Genomic DNA, 20,280 nt, shown 5'->3' with positions numbered 1-20,280 from the left:
ATCATGGGAGCCATGGGCAGCTGCCGCCCGCCCCCTCAAGTAAAACAATAGAAATACTTAACTAACTGACCAATCACATCAGTTCTGCCCCCCTAACAAAGTCCAGCCCCCCCCCAATCCTGGCTATGTCCATGCATCCTGCTCTCTCTTCTTGTACCTGCTTAAAAACAGGAGCTTTTTTGGGGGGGGTGGAGATCACAAAAGGAAAGGAAGACAGCCCTGCTGTCCTCCTTCTATAATTCCTACATGTACAAAAATATGATGAGCAGCTTAGTCTCTTCCTCCTACTGGAGCAGAGTTACAACTCCTGAGTTACTTTAGGAAGCGCAGGGCAGTGAGGTCTGTCAGCCAGAAGGACTCCTAGGTTCCCTGAGCAAAGCGCCCTGGAGTCTAGTGTATTGAACGGGACAGCAACTAGGAGGCACTGCACAAACTTTGCCCCTCCTTTTCTAAAGCAAAAAAAGAGAGAGAGAGAGTCAGAAAGAGAGAAGTGGATGAAGTAGTGTCTTTGATTGACAGCCTTTCCAGTCCAATCCCATGCTCCTGCATCCCACTCTCTTTGCCCCTTCTTGGCGCTGGATGCTCGCTCTTTTTGTTAATGAAAGCTCTTCCCACTCACCCTCTTCACTCTTCTGGGACTTGAAAGCAGTTTGGAGGGAGGGGCACAGGTTTGGGTGAGGGGCTGTAGTCACCCACCGAGTTCATCTCCTCCGCCAATCAAAACAGCTCCCTGCTTGCCAGCCAGCCAATGGAATTCCTCAAGCATCATATCTAATTCATCCATTGCGTTTCCTTTCCCAGAGTGGAATTCTATTTTTTAATAGAAAGTACCCACTTTTTGAGGTGGGGTGTTTTTTTTTTTCTATGAAGGAAAATTAAATATTTCCTTACTGAAGGTGGAGAAGAACATCTGGACTTTCAGGTGCTCCCTTCACGAACAGAAAAAAAGATTTTACCACTGACGTCTTGCAGCAATTTTTTTTTTTTAAATCAGCATCAACAAGGGAAGTATTTTGTATGGGATTTTTTAAAACAGATCAAGGTAAGCAGTGGATTTATGCAACTTGCTATGAGGCAAGCTGTATATTTTAGTTACCTGGGCTGGGTGTTCCAGATGAAGCTAATGAGACTCCAGAAGGTGGTGCTGGCAAGTGCCTAGTGATGATGGATAAAAAAATAAGAAGCATCTTTTGAAAGAGTATGTGCATGTATATTATATATAGTTATGACTTTCAGGCTCCCCCCCCCAAAGATTTAGGATTATGCGCATGTGTGTGTGTGTGTTTTGAAAATAGACATTTTGGGCTCAGAATTTTACCGCATGTACCACATCTGTGAAATATGAATAGATCTGTTGTTAAAATTTATCAATAGGGTTTTTTGGGGGGTGGAGTGGGGAGAGAGTTAAGCATTCCATGCTGTAAAAGAGCTGTTGTGTTCTGTAGTTTGTTCACCACCCCCTCTGCCCCAGGCAAGTGCACCCTGCTTTGAGTATCAGGTGGAATGGGTTGTGCTGGAATTCAGATGAAAAATGGCATTGCTCTCAGGGTGGTGTGGTAGAAAGGTTTGTGTGTGTGTGTGATGAAACACTCACTTTGCAACTGAGTTTAGCTGTACATATGGGTTGTTGCAGCATGCGTGTTTTGTGATGCTGCTGGCTTGTGAGAACAGTGTTTTCTGCCCCTTTAGTTGAGTTTGTGTATGAGCGCACACATGCTTTGGACTCTTTTGGTGCAGCTCTTCTTTGGTTTACGAGCCGAGCCTGTGTATGTGTGTGACATGGAGGATTTTGTGTGCTGCTGTTGTATGCTGAAAACTGTGTGCTTCCGTAAGGGGTGTGTGTGTGTGTGTGTGTGTGTGTGTGCTTGTGCTTTACTGCTGCAGCTCTGGGCATGTGACAGTGCCTTTGTGTGTATGTGCGTATCAAGTCATAGACTGTGCATTACACTTCTTCCTTCTGCTTCTTGAGTGTGGCAGCTTCTGAGTGCGTTACTCTGTGTGTGCGTGCGTACAGCTTCCCTTCTGATTGCTTCTGTCTGAGTGGGATTATGTATATTCCTATCACATTTATACACGAGAATTACTCGCCTGCTTCTTTCTCGCCCTCCTTTCATATCTATCTCTCTCTCTCTCTCTTACATGCACACTGAATGAAGATGATATAAGCTGACTCTTCTGATATTTCACCGGCTGGCAAAGCCAGCACAAATTAACCACAACGCTCCCTTTCTTACCAATCCTCTCCCCGCACCCCATCCCAGGCTGCCGCACTGCACTTCTGCCTGGATCGACAGAGGACAGATCCAGCAGAAAACAGGTGTCGGGTGCGAGTTTGTGATGCGCATATGAGGATGTGCACATGTGGGGCAAATAACGACTGTGCCTTTGTGCGTCAATATGCGTTTTTCTGGGTGTTTTGTTGGTTTGTGTAAGGATTAGCTTTATATACGCATGAGATCCAGTAAGGACATGTGTGTATCAGGCGTATATGCTCATAAGTCTCTCTGTGTGTGACAGAACAAATATATGTATGTGTGAATATGGGTTGGATTGCAAACGCATGCATGAAAGTACAATGCACATGAAAGGAGCTTGTTTATGTGTGAAGTGCTGGTTAGGTGCAGCACTTCACAACTAAGTGGAAATGTACATATGTTTCTGAGCCTGCATTCTGAGGGATGTGGTGTAGCTAATGTGTGTGGATGAAAGGGAGAGTGGTGTGTGTTTGTGTGTGTGTGTGAACACAGGTGAAAAACCCACACAGAAATGGCAGCCTCTTCCCCACGAGGTTCCAGGGAAGCAGACAATGAGTCTAGATAGGCCTGTGCCCACTCACAGGTGTCTGGTGGTGGTGAAATCTCATAGTCGGCGGTGGGGGTGGGATTGTAACAGAAGGTACATGGGGGCACTCCAGGTAGTCTGCTTGGTAGGGTGCGTGTGAGGAAGGATGGGTAAAGAGAGAGAGAGAGAAAGAGAGATTGAGGCTAGATAGGAGAGGGTATATGAGGAAGGGAGAGGGTGATATGATGCGGTAAAATGATAGAATGAGGCACTTTAAAAGAAAGGAGAAGAGAGCTAGCTTGCTAACAGAGACCAAGGAATTGAGGAAGGCATGGTAACATGCACAGAGTTTAGCTATGCCTTTTAATTACACACACATACACCACGGACAAGGTGCAAAGGATGAGCTATGCTAAACAACCATTTCAGCGCTCGCTCCCAGCCCCCTGCTCTTTAAATCTTCCTGGTGGTATTGCCCCAGGAAAGGGGGGGGGTGTGGTTTTGAAGGAAGGATGGTGATAAGGGGGAGGAGAGAATGGTCTCTGCAGTTTCCATGGCAATGTTGCCATGGAAACAGCAAGGCTGCCTGGATCCCGTCAGATGAATGAGGACCCGTCACTGGGGGGGAAAAGGAAGTGGGGAGAAGGTTAGATATGAGGGGCTGCCTGCCGTAGCCAGGCATTGGTGTGATGAGACGTGTTTCGTATAAGATATGTAACCTTTAGGCTCAGAAGTGAATACCTGCACACTCTAGGGAAGGGAAGTGGATCATGGGGTCTTGTGGGTTTGAGCAACTTCTGGATCTTGGACTCTGAGGTCCTGGGGTGCTGGGGAGTATCCCTTCGGCTGGAGCTGAGCACTCAACAGATAGGGAGTCATGACAATGCTTTGTAACTGCTTCCATTTTTTAAGCCATGCATTCCAATATTAGGTGTATTGACGATGTAAAAGTACAGTTGGATGCTGGCAACATGCAGGTGGATGTTGTGTGAAAGAAAAAAATCGGCCATTCATTACAGACAATTTGACCGCAGACACTTGTGGGTCATATGGTCAGTATCATGCACAGCATTCTGGGTAGTTTGCTCATAAGACATTGGCCCCAGTTCAGTCATAATGCCTGCCTGACAGCAAATGCTACCTCACCTCCCAGGTACCTCAGTATATATGAGTTAAATTCATGCTAAGCAATTCCTCGTTTCATCACTTTCCTATATCATTACAACCATCTCAGGGGCACAGGCCTGTGAGCAATTGCCCACTGTCGCTCAGTGACCAGATTTAGATTTGTGAAGAATTACGTATTCTTTCTGGCAGCATGTGTGGAATGTCAGCCATGACGGAAGCAAAGATTTCTGGGTAACTGGTTCTGACAACAGATGACTTCCCTTCCAGGGCTATGTTGAGAGTCATTCGTAGGATTTACTTTGGACTTGCTTTCGGTAGAGAAACTACCAAAAAAGCTGGAAAGCAAAACTGCAGACTTTAATTAATTAAATTAGTAGATTAGATTAATCAACTAAAGTTTTAGTTGATTAGGTCCATTTTAATCACCATGGCTGCAAGTTAAAAGCATTGCTGTTTATTTTTTTGAAGCTATTGGTTCTGCAGTAATAAAGAATGAAAAAGAAGGTATTTGAGGTGTCTTACATTATAATAAGGAATTTTAGCTTTTCTTATTAAATTATTAGTTATCTTCCTTCAGAACCTAAAAAATGCAACTTCAGTATATTGAGATGTATTAAAATTAATGGATCAAGAATATAAATGGAAGATTATTAATGAAAAACTATTGAATCTTTAAAAAATTATTGAATATTAGAGAGTAATCCATTAACTTGTATTTTTAATGTTAAAGAGCAACTCTTAGCTGTGATAGTACCTGACTCATAGTGGACATGTTGGCCACAGAGGATTGTGGGAAGCTATGACCCGGCATTCTGGGTCATTTGCTGGCCTTGAATCAATACCCCTTTATGAGTGTGTTTCAGTAATTTGCTGCTCTAGTGTCTGTGTACGAAGTGCACCCTAGGAGTAATTGTTCTAGCAGCTGATCTTCAGCACCTTTAATCATCTGGGCCTGATCCACATATGCACACATTAATATGGCAGCTGCTTACAAGTCCAGTTCCAGCGTGCAAAAAAGATTGACCATTATCTGAAGTTTCTGGTTGGATAAGGATTCCATTTCCTCTGTGTTGTTGCTGAATAAATAACATAAGTTGGAGAACTCTACGCTGGTGTTAAGTAAGTGTGGTATACTGAACATATATTGTACTCAAATACTTAACACTGTTTGGGAATTTGTTAGCAACTTAGACTCACTCTTTGGTGCTCGATACCGTGATTTCCACCCTACTTTTTAAAGCATACTTGTGGGTACAGTGGAGATTCTAATATGTTTTAGTGACAATGAGTGTGGAATGAGTGGTTGGTAGTTACTCTGGATAACAAAGATCACAAGATTATGATCTTGTATGCATCTTCTCATCTAATCTAGGCCAGTAAATCTCTTACTATTTTTCAACAATCCAACCCCCCACACTTGCATCTGGCTATCATTGCTCTTGTATGTACAGCCACGAAAGTAATTAGCTAGCCTGCCTGCATATATCTAAGTTGGCCTAGAATATTTTTTTAAAAAAATGCTTTTGTAAGATGCCTTGATCGCTTGAAGGCACTTCTGACTCGCCACAGGCGACCAGCTGAGCAGCTTTTTACCAGCTTGAGTTAAACCCCTCCCCCCGCCCTGAATAATGCATCTTAATAGAACTGACTCCTTTCTATAAAAGAAAATTAAGGGATGTTCTCTCTGCCTCTCTCTTAATTTCTCATTTGAATAACTCTGACTTACAACCAGATGGAGAGGAAAAGATAGGCACCTGCTCCATGAAGGCAAAGGCACACAGTGAACTGCACAAAGGCAGACACATGTTTCCACGGACACACACAGCACATGGCTACACAGGCGAGGAAGAGAAAGGCAGGAAGGAAGTTAAGGAAAGATCACATATTGCGACGGACAGAAAGTTGGTATATAAAAATAGGAGGAAGTCCTTGAAACTGGGCAGAATCTTGCGCATCCACGCAATCGTACTGAAAGACAATAAATAACACACACTCCTAGGAATACCTGCAGAGTCGTAGTGCACGATGCAATGTAAATTTAACATATGCATAAGATGGCTAGGATCATTCACAGATATGCAAAACAACCTCCATCTCTTTCTTGCATACACACAGAGACTTCTATCCTCACAGGCACTGAACAGACTGTTATAAATGCAAACTACAAAAACCCCTACACAGCCTAGCTGAGGGGGATTGGAAATCTGCATGGCTGTCATCAGACTGTAGAGAACAAAATGCAATTGAGCTGGGTGTTGGGGGAGAGAATTAAGTAGTTTATTGTGGTCAAGGGGGAAAATCTTCAAAATAACAAGACATTTCTGTTCAACAGACCAAGGTTGGGTAGGCTAGACCCTGTGCATGGGACTGGGGCTGGGTGCAGGATATTGCAGTACCCTAAGCCAGAGATCCTTGGTAAGGCAAATGTGGGATGAGGTACATAATCTAAGAGTGCCCCAGAGCCTTCTGAGAAATGCTCTAACCCTTCAGTCAGCACACCTTATCCTTGCACGCTCCCAGAGTCCTTGGCATGTGATATTGCATTCAGGAATGCAAATTCACTCTTGAAAATTTACTCACGTAACAAAATACAGCCTTTCCTGGTACATAGTATTAGGTTTTATTTATTTTCATTCTAAGCACAATAGTGGTCACAGTCTTGGCTCTATAGGCCGGGCCGGCCCTAACAAAGCAGAATGAGGCAGCTAACTCAGGCAGCTGGTTTTGGGTATAATGAAAGGGGAAGCAAATTGATTATTTTTACTGCATTTTTTACTGTATTTTTACTGCCAAGCAGCATGAGAGGGGCTTGAGGGATGTTTTGCCTCAGATACCAGAATAGCTTGGGCTGCATACACACCATGCATTTAAAGCACAGAGAATCCTGGGGGAACTGTAGTTTTCCTCTTCACAGGCCTGCAATTCCCAGCACCCTTAACAAACTTCCCAGGATTCTTTGCAACGTGCTTTAAATGCGTGGTGTGCGTGCAGTCTTGGATTGCCCTGGGTACTTCTGTGCACTTTCATCTAGCACCATTACGCCTCACACCATTTGCTGCCCTGTCTCTTCAGCCTGCCCAGTTCTCAGTATCCAACTGTGTAGACATGCCCTTTGGTCGCACACAAAATCAAATCAGCATTTGGCAGTGGGAGAAACAGGAAGTCTTCTAAAACGATGCCTGTTGCAAATGACACATGCATGCATCATATCTTTTCTTCTTTAAAAGTATTGTTGTGAGACAGCAGGTTCGTTTCAGGGTTATAGGAAGCTGCTGCCTTATACCAAATTGGTTTCTTGGTCAATCGAGCTCAGTGTTGTCCACACTGGTTGGCAGCAGCTCTCAAGGGTTTCAGGAAGGGGGTTCTCCCAGCCCTACGTGGAGATGCTGGGGATTGAAATGGGCTCCTTCTGTGTGCATAGCAGATGCTCTACTGCTGAGCTGTGGCCTTTTCTCTTTTTACCCTACTGATGATGTGTTGTTGCACCCATAATCTGGCTCGCTGTGAAAAAAGCCATAAGAAGGGATGGAGGTCAATAGCAGAGCACAAAGTCCCAGATTCATGCATCTCCAGATAGGGCTGAGAGAGACTCTAGTCTGAAAGCCTGGAAATGTTGCTGCTACAGTGGTACCTCAGGTTACATACGCTTCAGGTTACAGACTCCGCTAACCCAGAAATAGTGCTTCAGGTTAAGAACTTTGCTTCAGGATGAGAATAAAAATCGGGCTCTAGTGGCGCGGCAGCAGCAGGAGGCCCCATTAGCTAACGTGGTGCTTCAGGTTAAGAACAGTTTCAGGTTAAGTACGGACCTCCGGAACGAATTAAGTACTTAACCTGAGGTACCACTGTACTAGCATTTTCAGCACCACGGTTGAGCATTTTTCTTCCTAAACGCATTTTTGGACATTTGCTCTATGTTCTTTGCTGAGGAATCGGTGGGAAGAAGCTACCATCTGAGGGATTAGGACTGAATGCCTCCAAGTCAGAATTACCACTAAACATCATGAAGGGGGGGGAAATTAAGTATCATTTTTCTTATTATGCAAATCTATACAGATTAGGCTGCAGTCCTGTACACATTCATCTATGTCCTACTTAGAGGGTTTACATCTGAGTGCTCTGTTGCATCGATGAATTAAGTTGATCAGTTGACTAAAACAAATGCGACTTATTGAGACGCTGGTGACAGGCCTACTGTTTAAGCAGGATTTTCTCATATATGGGGGGCTGCCCTCAAAGACTGTAGGCAGCTGAAGTGAAAAGCTGCTACCACCCCAAAGAAATCAGTACAGTATCACGTTAGGCTTTAACTGGATATATGATTTCAGTCAGTTGTGTGCGTGTGCTTAGCTGATTTTTAGTTTTGCGTTATATGGCATGCTTTGTACCATGGGTCTTGGGTGAGCTACACGCTGAAGTGAAATAAACACCAGAAAAACCCCTACCCCTGTGAGTGCTAAGACGAATAGGCAAAATCCGTGCAGGAGACATGCCCCAGGTGGCCACAGCGGGGAATATGAGGTTTTATTCCGTTTTCATCCCCCACCATGCTGCCCCCTCTTTATTCACCCCGCTAGGTACCTGACAGGCCAGACAAATCCCCTTGAACCATGTCAGATCATTTTGGTTTCTGATAGCAAGAGACAGAGCCGCGTTCTCCCCTCGCCACAAACACACATGCACTTGCTGCTGCCACAGGCCTTTCACAGGCCTGTTACCTTGATGAAGTCAGTGAGACCACATGTTCCAAGCACACTGCAGTGTGTCACTGCCCCGGGGGGCTCCCTCACGCTCTGTCGAGGAGGTGGACAGGGAGACAAGCAGCGGTTACATGAAAAAGGCCCCGGGGTTCAACAGAGAGGGAGATGTTCGCTGCACAGAGCGAAGTTGTGATGGTTGTAGCGAGGGATGTGTCATCAAGTCTCTGGGGTGGCCGTTCTCTGGCAAGGGGCTAATATACAGCAGGGTGGGTCTGTGGGAAGGTAGCGTTAGTATAGTATGTATGTATGTATGTATGTATGTATGTATGTATGTATGTATGTTTGTATTTTTACCCTGCTTCTTCCCCTGATGGGCTGAAGGCGGTTTACAGATTAAAAATATGCTCTTGGTGAGCGCCCTCCATTTTTCATTTAACACAGATTTCTTCTCAGCAAACTCAGAACAAAAGGAAGAGGCCTGCTGGATGTGGCCAAAGGCCCGCCTAGTCCAGCATCCTGTTCTCACAGTGGCCAACCAGATGCCACAATGGGAAGCCCACAAGCAGGACTTGAGTGCATCAGCGCTCTCTGCATTTGGGATTCCCAGCAACCAGCATGCGGAGAACATTGTGGATGTCACTGAAAGCCCGACAAATTCATTCGCCATGACTTTGTCTAATCCTCTTTTAAAGCTACTGAGGTTGGTGGTTATCGCTGTATCTTGTGGGAGCAAATCCCATAGTTTAATTATGCACTGGAATTCTTTCTTTCGTCTGTCCCGAATCTTACAACATTCAGCTTCATTGGATTGGCCTTGAGTTCTCGTGTTACAAGGGAGAAAATCATCTCTCTCTCCAATTGCTCCACACCCTGCAGTTTATACAGCTCTGTCATGCCCTTTCTGCCTTTACAGTGGTACCTCGGGTTAAGAACTTAATTCATTCTGGAGGTCTGTTCTTAACCTGAAACTGTTCTTAACCTGAGGTACCACTTTAGCTAATGGGGCCTCCCACTGCCACCACGCTGCCACCGCATGATTTCTGTTCTCATCCTGAAGCAAAGTTCTTAACCTGAGGTACTACCAGGTTAGCGGAGTCTGTAATCTGAAGGGTCTGCAACCTGAAGTGTCTGTAACCCGAGGTACCACTGTACCAAAGTAAAAAGCCCCAAATGTTTTAATTTTTCCTTTTGGTTACTCCAACCCCTTGATCATGTTGGTTGCCCTTTTCTGAGAGGATTTCTGTGAGCTCAGGCTGGCACAGGAGGACCTCCCAAACTGAAGTGCCTTTAGATCCCTGCTTAGAAATAAAACCACCTTTTCTATAACAGCTTTTGATTTTGGAGCTACTAATCAATGGTGTGGCTGTGTTTGGAATGCTGTGTACTTTTCTGCTCGCCTCATCTAAAAACGATATTGTGGTGCTAGAAAAGTGCCACCGAGATGATCAGGGATTTGGAGCAGCTTCTCTACCAGGAAAGGCTGTAGCTCTGTGACAGAGCATCAGCTTCGCATGCAGAGAGTCCGATCCCTGGTATCTCCAGGTTCAGATAGAGTTAAAGCATTCCCACCACATGCACCATTACTCTCGTTACAGAGCTGCCTCATAGTTTCTTGAGAAATAGGGCTGTTTGATGCATTTCCCCCTCAAACAAAACTTCACTCCAAAAGGCAAAACTTCAAAAGGTGCAGTGAAATAGCCATTGCGCATGCATGGATGACATAGCAGCTTTTTGGATGCAAGTTCAGGGGTGTGTGGGTAAACCAAACAGGTCATGTGCATCAGAGGAAGACATTGCCGCCCTCTCTCTGGCGTGTGCAGCAACGTGCAAAGGCGACTAGAAATGGGGAGGGAGGGAGGGAACGCCCTTACTGTGTTTGAAAACACCAGTGTGTTCGTAGTCTTAGTGTCTGGCGGTATTCTGGGTGCAGTGGAGGGGTGGGCAAGGGTCCCTTATCTCCACCCCCCACATAATGTAACGTATGCTGATGACCATTGAGTGATTTCCCAGCCCCATTTTCAGAGGAGGGATGTTCCCCAGGACTAGAGCCAGGGAGGAAATTGTTAAATTCCCCACTCTGCACATTCTGCTGATCGCAGTAATTATCACCTCCAGCTCATCCTATTTACGTTTTTAAAAAAACAACCTGCATGTTAAATGCAAAGACATGTTGTGATGCGGATAATTACTATGGTGAGGGCATTTTACGTAGTGGCACGCTGGGTTTTGAAACAGACGTCCATGGCATTCCAAGGTGTTCCTCTTCCAGTCTCCACCCATGGGTTGATGCTCAGTGTGCAGGTGGAAGTGCCACCAGCAGAATGCCTGCCAGTGGCAGCCCATGGAAGGCTTTAGAAGGGGGTGCTCTGGCAGGGAGGAACTGGGTCAGCCTGGGATCCACAAGGTCCCAAGCCAATCCCTCTGCCATCACATGAGAGCATCAGACTTGATCTCTGAGCCTGAGTGAGCTGCCATAGCCATTTGCCTCTCCCCATTCCCACTACCCAGCCTGCAGAGGTGCGCATGCGGCCATGGCCCTGCCATTTAACGAGCTATGTTAAACTGATTTTGTGTTTTGTGTTTCAGCTTTTAATTAATTCTCTATAACTTTTACTGTTTTATATGTAATATTGAACATTTGTGTGTTTGTTTTCTGCTTTTCCGGCTGCCCAAAGAACCAAGGCGATTATATAAATGCAGGAAATAAAGGAAAGAGTATTCGGCGTCACATCTAATTTGGCCCACAGGTGCCCAGTTCTCTTCGTCTTCCTGATGCTTCTTCCCATTTGGGCAGAACTTCTTTTTCTGCCACCTGTAGCGCTAACCATAACCTGTTGCCTGCTGGGCTCTTTTGAACTACAATACTATAATATTTGGGGTAGAAGAAGCAGCGTTTGAGGGAGCTTTGGTAGAATGTTGCCTTGGAGGGATGCCCTCTGCTTCGAAGCACCACAAAGAAGGCTACCCAGCTTATTGCTTGAAGAGAGTGGTACTCCTTGTTCTCTGCTCAAATGTGAAAACAGATTATTGTGTAGGAGAGCAGAATCGTTAAGGCTAGCTTGAACACGGGAAAGAGCTGAATAGAAGGGAAAGTGGAAAGAGGAAGCTAAAATAAAAATCCCTAGTAATTTAGTATGGTTCTGCTGGCCGAGCATGATTGAGATGAGGCCACTTCCCTTAGGCGACAGGTTTGGGGATGCCATTCAGTGGGGTACCTGCCATTAGGTGGAATTAGTTGGTGGTGGCTGAGGCAGCTGATTTTGATACCACAGAAGGAGAGAACATTTATAGCTATTTCATTTATTATTACTGTATATTTATTCCTCTGCAGCTGTCGTGTGTGAAATGTTAGGCCGAGCGCTGTGTGGTGCCTTAGTATTCATGTGCACATTTTCGCATGCATGTGCACTGGAGACGAAATGTATCCATTTGAAGACTGATGTCTGCAGGACGGCAAATCGGTCAACTCACGCAAACAGAACTTTAACCCACCATCTCTAAAATGCAAAAAGGGGGGACGGGACAGATTTATCAAGAACAGACAGCAGAAAATTGGAATGCTTCTTCATAAAGAGGGATAATTGGAACATGAGAATGCTGCTGGATCAGGCCTGTGGCCCATCTAGTCCAGCATCCTGTTCTCACACTGGCCAACCAGATGCCCATGGGAATCCCACAAACAGTACCTTAGGGCAACAGGCACCCCTCCTGCGTTTTCCATCAACTGGTATTCAGAGTCCTAGGGTTGCCATACGTCTGGAAATTCCTGGATGTATATGGAATACTGCAGTCAGCAGCAGTGCCTGGGCGGAAATCGTTAAAAATGACCGGGGAAATCCAGACATATGTCGGCAGACATATGCCAATTTTCCATAAAGATAGCTCAAAAAAGCTCAATAACTTTTCTGTCTGGATTTTTTCACTGTTTGAAATATGGCAACCCTAATTCAGACACATGAAGGCAGAGTATAATAGCCATTGACAGGACAGGCCAAGCTCCAGGTTTTGGGGGCCCTGATCAAGCTGCCCTTGGTCCGTCCCCCCAGGACTTATTAGTTGGTGGGCAAAATGCCTGTGGCAGCGTTGTCTAGCAGAGATCTTCATCTTAATGATGGCTGCCAGCCTCTTTCCCAATCCACATTCATCTGGGTGATGCCGGCATAAGATGGTGGTTCCAGTGAATTCAGTCATATGCATGCCTCAGCCACCCTGCCCATCCCACCTGAGTCACATCAGCAGCGGTGGGGGCAGCAGTCCTGTGGGGATGGACTCTGCTGGGGTCCCAGAGCCCCAGCATTCGCCCAAGTATGACACATTGCTGACGCTGGGCTTGTGTGTGAAACGGCATGTAGTAAGGACTGGGGGGGCGGCAGCGGCTAGTGGGGGAGCTGTTGGGGAAAGGGAAATTTTTGCTCAATTCAGCACCAAACTGCTTTGCATTTTTCCCTTCCCCAGGCGGTGGCAAATTCCAAGGAGCCCTAATGGGGTCATTTGCTCTTGAATAAAAGAGAGAGCACCTGGAGACTTGGAGCCCTCATTGTAACAATTCCGTTTATTTACAGATGTAGAGACTGAACAGGCATTACAGGGGGGCAGACTCAAGCACAGGGGCAGCTGGCAGTAGCCCTAAAGCAACCACGGCACCATGCCAAAACCAGCTTCCTGTCTCAGCTTCTGATTTAAAGCACCAACAACCTGTTTTTATTGTGGTCCAAGTGGAGCCTAGAGCCCTTTTTAGCTATATAGGGAGCTGTCCTGGAACAAGTCAGGCCTTGGCTCCATTGCCTCTGTATTTCATGCTCTCCCCTCTGCCAACCTGGTATTCTCCAGATGTTTTGTACGACAACGCAACATCCGTGCCGGCCAGGGATCATTTACTTTACTACTGCATGGAATTTGCACATCAAATTTATTTGATGCCTCGTGTTAATCCCACTAGCACACGCTATTCATTTACTTGATATTGGACTATATATTATTTCTGTTACATGAAGTTTTCATGGTTTGTTTATTACTTCTGTCATTTATAGCCTTCATATTGGTTGTTCAGTTTCACTGAGACTTAGTTTTGCATTAGTTTTGATACACAGGTCTTCCATTGTTTATTGGTGGTTATCTATAACTGTATTATGTAGGGAGGTTTGAGTCCATTGCCATATACATGTTTTATCATCTATTTATCATTTTTGTCCTTTATTGGTTATTTTGTTTGTGTTATTGAGAGACCTCCTCTTTTACGGTTTACCAAGTCATAGTCTGAAAACATCTGGTGAGCACGAGACCCTTCTCCAGGGCTTCTCCTCAGGCAGAGATTTTCACCAGCACCTGCCACCTGCTCGTTCCAGTTGGAGACGGGAAAGAATGTGTTTGGCCATGAAGCTGTGGTCCTTCCTGGGTGGCTTTTCGTACAGGCTCAGCTCATCCCGAAACCAACATTCTTTCTCATCACGCCACAGCCCTCTATGGCAGGGATTGTGAATCCTTTTCAGCCCAGGGGCTGCATTTCCTTCTGAACCGCTTGCCAGTGGTAGGTATGGCCAGAGGGAAAAGTGGATGGAACAATTCATATAATCTTTTTTTAGTTGGGTAGCCTAGTTTCTACACATACTCAACACGCCGTTCTCTAGCCTCCATTCAGGCAAGCAAGAAGCATTTCCAGAATTCAAGGACACATTTAAGGCAAAAATGAGGGTGCAGCTGGGGGTGGTGTGTGGATTAGGAAAAACCTTGTGGGCCAGATAGAGAGGTCTGGAGGGTCACATCCCCCAGTGCTGATCTGTGTGATGCGATTCTGCATCTCTGCCTTTTTATGTGAATCTAGTAACATTTCTCAGAATGCTAACTTGGATGCTTTGGGGTTCACTTTCTTTGGCTTCCAGGACCTCATGACTCTCTGTCCTATTATCATTGGCGCAGACACATCTCACAGTCCCTGACTCCTCTCTCACACACACTGGATTACGTGAATATTATGCTTGATTTATCTCTCTCTCTCAAACGTAAGCTAGGAAACAATTATTAAGAATTCATCTCTCTGAATCAGTTTCATCTTTACTTTCAATAAACCGGAGTACGTGCTGTTTTTAGGGGCTCGGAAGCAAAAAAGAGGGGGCTTTTGGAACTTTTCAGTTGTGACAAAAATAAATAAAATACAACTAAGGGGGGGTGAGGGATGGGCTAATCTGCTAATTTTGGTATCTCTCATGTTTGCAACCTTAAATTCAGTTCTCTACATTCCAACATCAGTTTGCAATTTTATAAAAAGAAGTCCTCATGAAAATCCATCAGCTTCTTAGTATGAATTTCTCATTTTATATGCATATCTAGACAGCAGTGGGTGAATAAAATTTGGGAGATTATGCTTAAACACAAACAAACTCAAGGAAGTGCAGCAGGCAGTTAATCCTTATTACATACACAGCTATCCATCTATTGATAGTTCAATTATGGTGGCATAGTTTCCATTTATTTCTTATATGGAAGCCCTTAAAGCTTCTGATCAAATTTTAATAAAGTGCCCATATTTTCATGCATCTTATGAAGTGGGCTCTAAGTCTACAAAACCTTATGCCATAATAAATTGGTTAGTCTTTAAGCTGCCACGAGACTCATGTTTTTTTCTGATTACAATGTATATATGTATTATGCATAACTTATATAGGTATTGTTAGTGAGCTAGTTAGTGAGCTAGTTATCTCACTGGCATTATATTTGGATTATCAGAGAGTTTCTTTAGTCTTTTTAGTGATGTTGTTACAGTATTATATTCTGTGTGTGTGTGTGTGTGTGTGTGTGTGTGTGTGTGCCAAAATGTTGCCAAAATTTTGAACTCTAGTTCAAAATAAAATTCTATTAATTAAAAAAAGAAATTAAACCAAACATGATGCATAGTTAAATTATGAAATTCACTGCTGCAATAGTACTGTTTATCTTTATTATTTACATTTTAGTTCCCTATTAACCTAGTCCTCTAGGCAACAATTAATGCCTACAAAAACTAAAGGACAAGTCAGAACAGGTATGATGCAGCGTTGACACATGAAAAATACAAGCACATAAAAGGGGCTTCTCAATCCCAAATGGGTAAAAATAGATTTAAAATATGCCTGAATCCATCCTTCAAAACACTGGCAGTCTGTAGAGCTCTTAGAAGAGAGCATTACACAGCTTAATGCTCACCATGGAAAAGCCATGAGCTAAGATAGTTTTTAGACAAATTCATGATGGATGGCTCTATCAGCAGCTATTAGTTATGAGAGCCAGATGGAACCTCCATGGCCAAGCAGTGTATTTCTGAATCTCAGATGCCCATGGTGGTGGTGGGGGATATGACTATCCAGCAGGGATGAGAGTGTTGCCTTCACGTTCTTCCTGGGAAGCATCTGCTTGGCTACTGTGAGAAACAGGAACAGATGGGACCTCTTGTCTGATGCAGCAGGGCTTCTCTTCATGTTCTAACAATCTCATTTGCATCTTTTGCAGTGTTTCTTCCTGGATCTCTTTTATAAGCTTTTTTTAAAAAAAAACATCTATCTGAACCCCAACGTTGGAGCTCCTCGGCACTCTTCCACCCACCATGTACCAGTTGCTGACAGTAATGCTGTACGCAGCCCTGGAAGCCCTGGGGGGACGCACCGCTTTGGCCGTCATCCAGGCCCAACATCACACAAACCAGAGCTGGGGCCTGCCCAACTTCCTGGCCCACCTGAAGCGCTTGACGTCATCCAGCAGCAACGCAACCACCGGCACAAGCCGGGTGCGGCCCTCGGAGACCTGCCAAGGCTACTACGATGTCATGGGGCAGTACGACGCGGCGTTCAACTGCACCACGGGGGGCTACCGCTTCTGCTGCGGCACGTGCCAGTATCGCTTCTGCTGCGAGGACCGGTCCAGGAGGCTGGAGCAAGGGAAGTGCCGCGACAGCCCGCAGTGGTTTGCCACCACCGTGGCCGGCACAGCCACCAACGGGCCCGATGTGCCAAACGGAAGCAAGCAGACGGGCAACAGCACCGTGTACGTGATCTGTGGGGTCATCAGCTTCACCTTAGCCGTGGGAGTCGGGCTCAAATTCTTCTTCAGCAAAGCCTCAAGGAGACCGCATGGAAGGGAGCTCAACGTGCCCAGGTAAAAAATGCAGGCTGCAAGATGGGGTCAAAAGTTGTTCTTCAGCCCTGTGGCGAGAACCTGGCAGCATTTCAGCTGGCAGTGGGGCTCAGAGCTGGACTGGGATTCTGTCCACAGAATGGCTCCAGATTGGAATTCTGTGTGTCCTCGGAATTTTTGTAACAATTACTGTTCTAACACAGCTGTAACATTCTATTGATAGACCAATTTGCTTTAAAGCTTTATGTTCATGACCTTTTCATCGCCGTTGCAAAATCATGAATTACCTCCCCAAAGTCAGTTTCTTTTGCAAATTCACACTCAACAAACAAAATGGGTGGGTGACTTAATTGCTCTTGCCCCATAGTAGAACGCCTGCTGTAAATCCTACCAGAAACACCATCTCTCTCTCTCTCTCTCTCTCTCTCTCTCTCTCTCTCTCTCTCTCTCTCTCCCCCCCCCCCCCCGGGATCAATGTCTTCAATTCCTGTGGCGTCTGTCCCTCTCACCACCAGCTGTCTCTCTCTCTTGCCTAAGCAGAGAGAACTCTTGGACTGGTAGTTCTTTAGAGGATGTTGTCTAGGGAAGAACAAACCTCTCTGATGAACTACAAGTCCTAATTTAACTGTACAAACACATATCCTCTGTTCTAGAGAAGGACCCGGGCCAGTAACTCTCTGTGCTCTAACACTGCATTGCACTAAAAAGGGATTGCAAATAAAACTCCGTATCAGAATGCCGCTATACAAATCTATGGTGAGGCCACACTTGAAATATTGTGTTTAGAGGACATTGTAGAACTAGAAAAGGCATGAGTTTCGTTACACAATAATAATAATAATAATAATAATAATAAAGAATCAATTTTTTAAAAAAGAAATAAAAGAACCTGGAGTCATCAGATGAAGCTCAGAAGATTCACAACAGACAAGAGGAAGTATTTCATACAGCACACAGTTAAACAATGGGGTTTGCTGAGTGATGTGGTATTGGCCCCCAATTTGGATGGCTTTAAAAGGGGTTTTGGGACGCGGGTGGCTGAGCCTAGGGCTTGCCGATTGGTAGGTCGGTGGTTCGAATCCCCGCAACAGGGTGAGCTCCCGTTGCTCAGTCCCAGCTCCTTCCAACCTAGCAGTTCAAAAGCATGCTAGTGCAAGTAGATAAATAGGTACCACTCCGGCGGGAAGGTAAACGGCATTTCTGTGCCCTGCTCTGGTTTCGCCAGAAGCGGCTTAGTCATGCTGGCCACATGACCCGGAAAAACTCCCTGCAGACAAACATCGGCTCCCTTGGCCAGTAAAGCAACATGAGCACTGCAACCCCAGAGTCGTTCGCGACTGGACTTAACTGTCAGGGGTCCTTTACCTTTACCTTTTAAAAGGGGTTTAGACATGTTTATGGAAAGCTGTCAACGGCTGTTAGCCACGATGGCTCTGTAATACCTTGAGTATCAGACACAGTATGCCTCTGAACACCAGTTGCACAAGTGGGGAGAGCTCTCTTGTACCCCCGCCAGCACCTGGGGCAGAGTTTTTTTGCCGTAGGGGCAACACTGAAACTAAGGAGAAGCAACTGCCACCCCCTGGACAAACCTTCACTGAATCATGCTATACTGTAAATATACTAAGGTGGGATGATAGCTCAGGTGGTAAAGTATGAGACTTGGGGTCGTGGGTTCGAGCCCCATGTTGGGCAAAAAGATTCCTGCATTGCAGGGGGTTGGACTAGATGACCCTCGGGGTCCCTTCCAACTCTACAATTCTATGATTTTATGAATGAAGTGCCTCAATCCAGCCCAGACACGTGCCTTGTTGTCCCTTTCACTAACACTTCCTTTCTTTTCCTGGCCAGGGCACTGGTTGACATTCTCAGGCATCAAGCAGGCAGCAGCTCGTGCTCTGAACGCAACAACAGCCTTGTCATTAACTCAAACTTCCAAGACAACGGTTCAGCTCGTCCCCCGAAGAACCTGTACAACACAGTGAAACCGTCCAAAAGCAGCCATGGTAAGAGAGGCAGCGAACTGCAGGCAGCCTGACAAGGCGAGTGATGGTTTAAGATTGCTAAATCCTGGATCAGCTACCAACCTTCCCCAACAGCTTGATCTGCATAATTTTTTATTAGAATTCGAGGAAGGATTTATTTAATATCATCCACCCTAATCAACACTGTCCCCATCTCCGAAAAAGCTTCACCCTGATTGAGTTGCTGTTAAAAGCACAAGTACAGGCAAGGATCTGTGCTTCTTTCTTTCTGGTCACTTGGCAGCCTAAGTGGCGCGTGGGGCTCAACTGCCAGGAGGGTGACTGTGCTAAAGGAAAGAAAGTAAGGGACTCCATGGGGGGGTGCCATGGGGAGTAAAAGAGATGGGTTCTCTTGGACTGTATAACCAGGTACTTGACCTCCAACCCCTTTTGATGGCAACATCATGGCTTAAAAGAGATAATAAGCGAATACCTTGGCTTAATCCAGTCATAGGCAAACTCAGCCCTCCAGATGTTTTGGGACTATAACTCCCATCATCCCTAGCTAACAGGACCAGTGGTCAGGGATGATGGGAACTGTAGTTCCAAAACATCTGGAGGGCCGAGTTTGCCTATGCCTGGCTTAATCAATAGTGTGTGAGTGCACTGAATATCTAAGTGAGATTATTTGGATGTAACACCAAAACTTTGGTTTGTAGAATCCCAACCAAGGCTTTGTTATACTGTATGAACCAGCGCTTTCCAACAAATCATGGTTTGTGAGTGGCAGCCAGATCAGAACCTGAAATCATAAGTTTGCAAACCAGTGATTTGGTGTCACATCTGAATCAATGACCATGGTTACGGTGTTCCGCTCTCAGAGGCTTCAGTGTCGGATAGCATCCAGAAAGAGGAAAGTGGAGGAGGGAAGGAAATTGCACAAACTATGGTAAATCTTGGAACACCAATTATGGTTTGGAGTCTCAGCTAAAGTTAGCACAAACCATGGTTTCATGATAATGTATGTGCCAACCCCCATGAGGAATCACTTGGGAACTCCCCTTCTCAGCCCTCTGAAGCGAGGAATGCCATATAAATGTAACAAAAAAAATGTCCTCCCAAGCCAGCAAAACTGGGATCAAGAACAGGGCACCTTTAAACGAGGTGAAGGCCTCACACCCCATTTTCCAACAGCAGCCTGAGCTGGCCTCTCCATGGACCCCAGGAATCTTCCTGGAATCTATCGCCTATTTTCTCTGTGATCCACTTCTAGCCCCTTCTCTTACTATTTTTGTTGGAATATGTTAACTCCTGCTCTTTGGTGTGTGTGTGTGTGTGTGTGTGTGTGTGTGTGTGTATTCTCAGCAGGAATTAAGCTGCAAAAGCTTGTGGGGAAACAGCCTGTTTGCCATAGCAACTGGTTCTAGCTGTCTGGCTGTCTTTGTGTCGGCTTGAAGATTAATATTAGGGTTGGTGGGGGGAGGGCCTTATTGAGACATGAACTGTTTTATTTCCAGGTAGAAAGAAAAGCCTTCAAGTGCTCAGGAGGCGCTTTTGCAGTTTCCCTCTTCCCTGCTAAATGCTCCCTTCTCTCCCAGGAGCCC

At 45.4% G+C, this 20,280-nt stretch overlaps 1 protein-coding gene across 3 annotated transcripts in view; it reads left to right on the top strand.

Annotated features, from left to right (window-relative positions):
* The first annotated feature begins 723 nt into the window (after positions 1 to 723).
* Positions 724 to 20,280, top strand: part of SHISA7 (shisa family member 7) — a 32,118-nt gene continuing 12,561 nt past the window's right edge. Inside the window, exons 1-3 of one of the 3 annotated variants that reach the window (XM_083582132.1) lie at positions 724 to 1,042; positions 16,092 to 16,733; positions 18,564 to 18,718. In XM_083582132.1, coding sequence (XP_083438258.1) covers positions 16,186 to 16,733; positions 18,564 to 18,718 — 703 coding nt within the window. In that variant the 5' untranslated portion in view covers positions 724 to 1,042; positions 16,092 to 16,185. Of the gene's footprint in view, positions 1,043 to 8,287; positions 11,357 to 15,437; positions 16,734 to 18,563; positions 18,719 to 20,280 lie in introns of those variants that run through there. The other 2 variants (XM_083582133.1, XM_083582134.1) reach the window with 2 other exon arrangements.

Source organism: Podarcis filfolensis (assembly GCF_964270895.1).
Source record: "Podarcis filfolensis genome assembly, chromosome: 13".
NCBI lineage: Eukaryota > Metazoa > Chordata > Lepidosauria > Squamata > Lacertidae > Podarcis > Podarcis filfolensis.
Note: the sequence above shows the minus strand (reverse complement) of the source record. Positions and strands in the feature narration are given on the sequence as shown.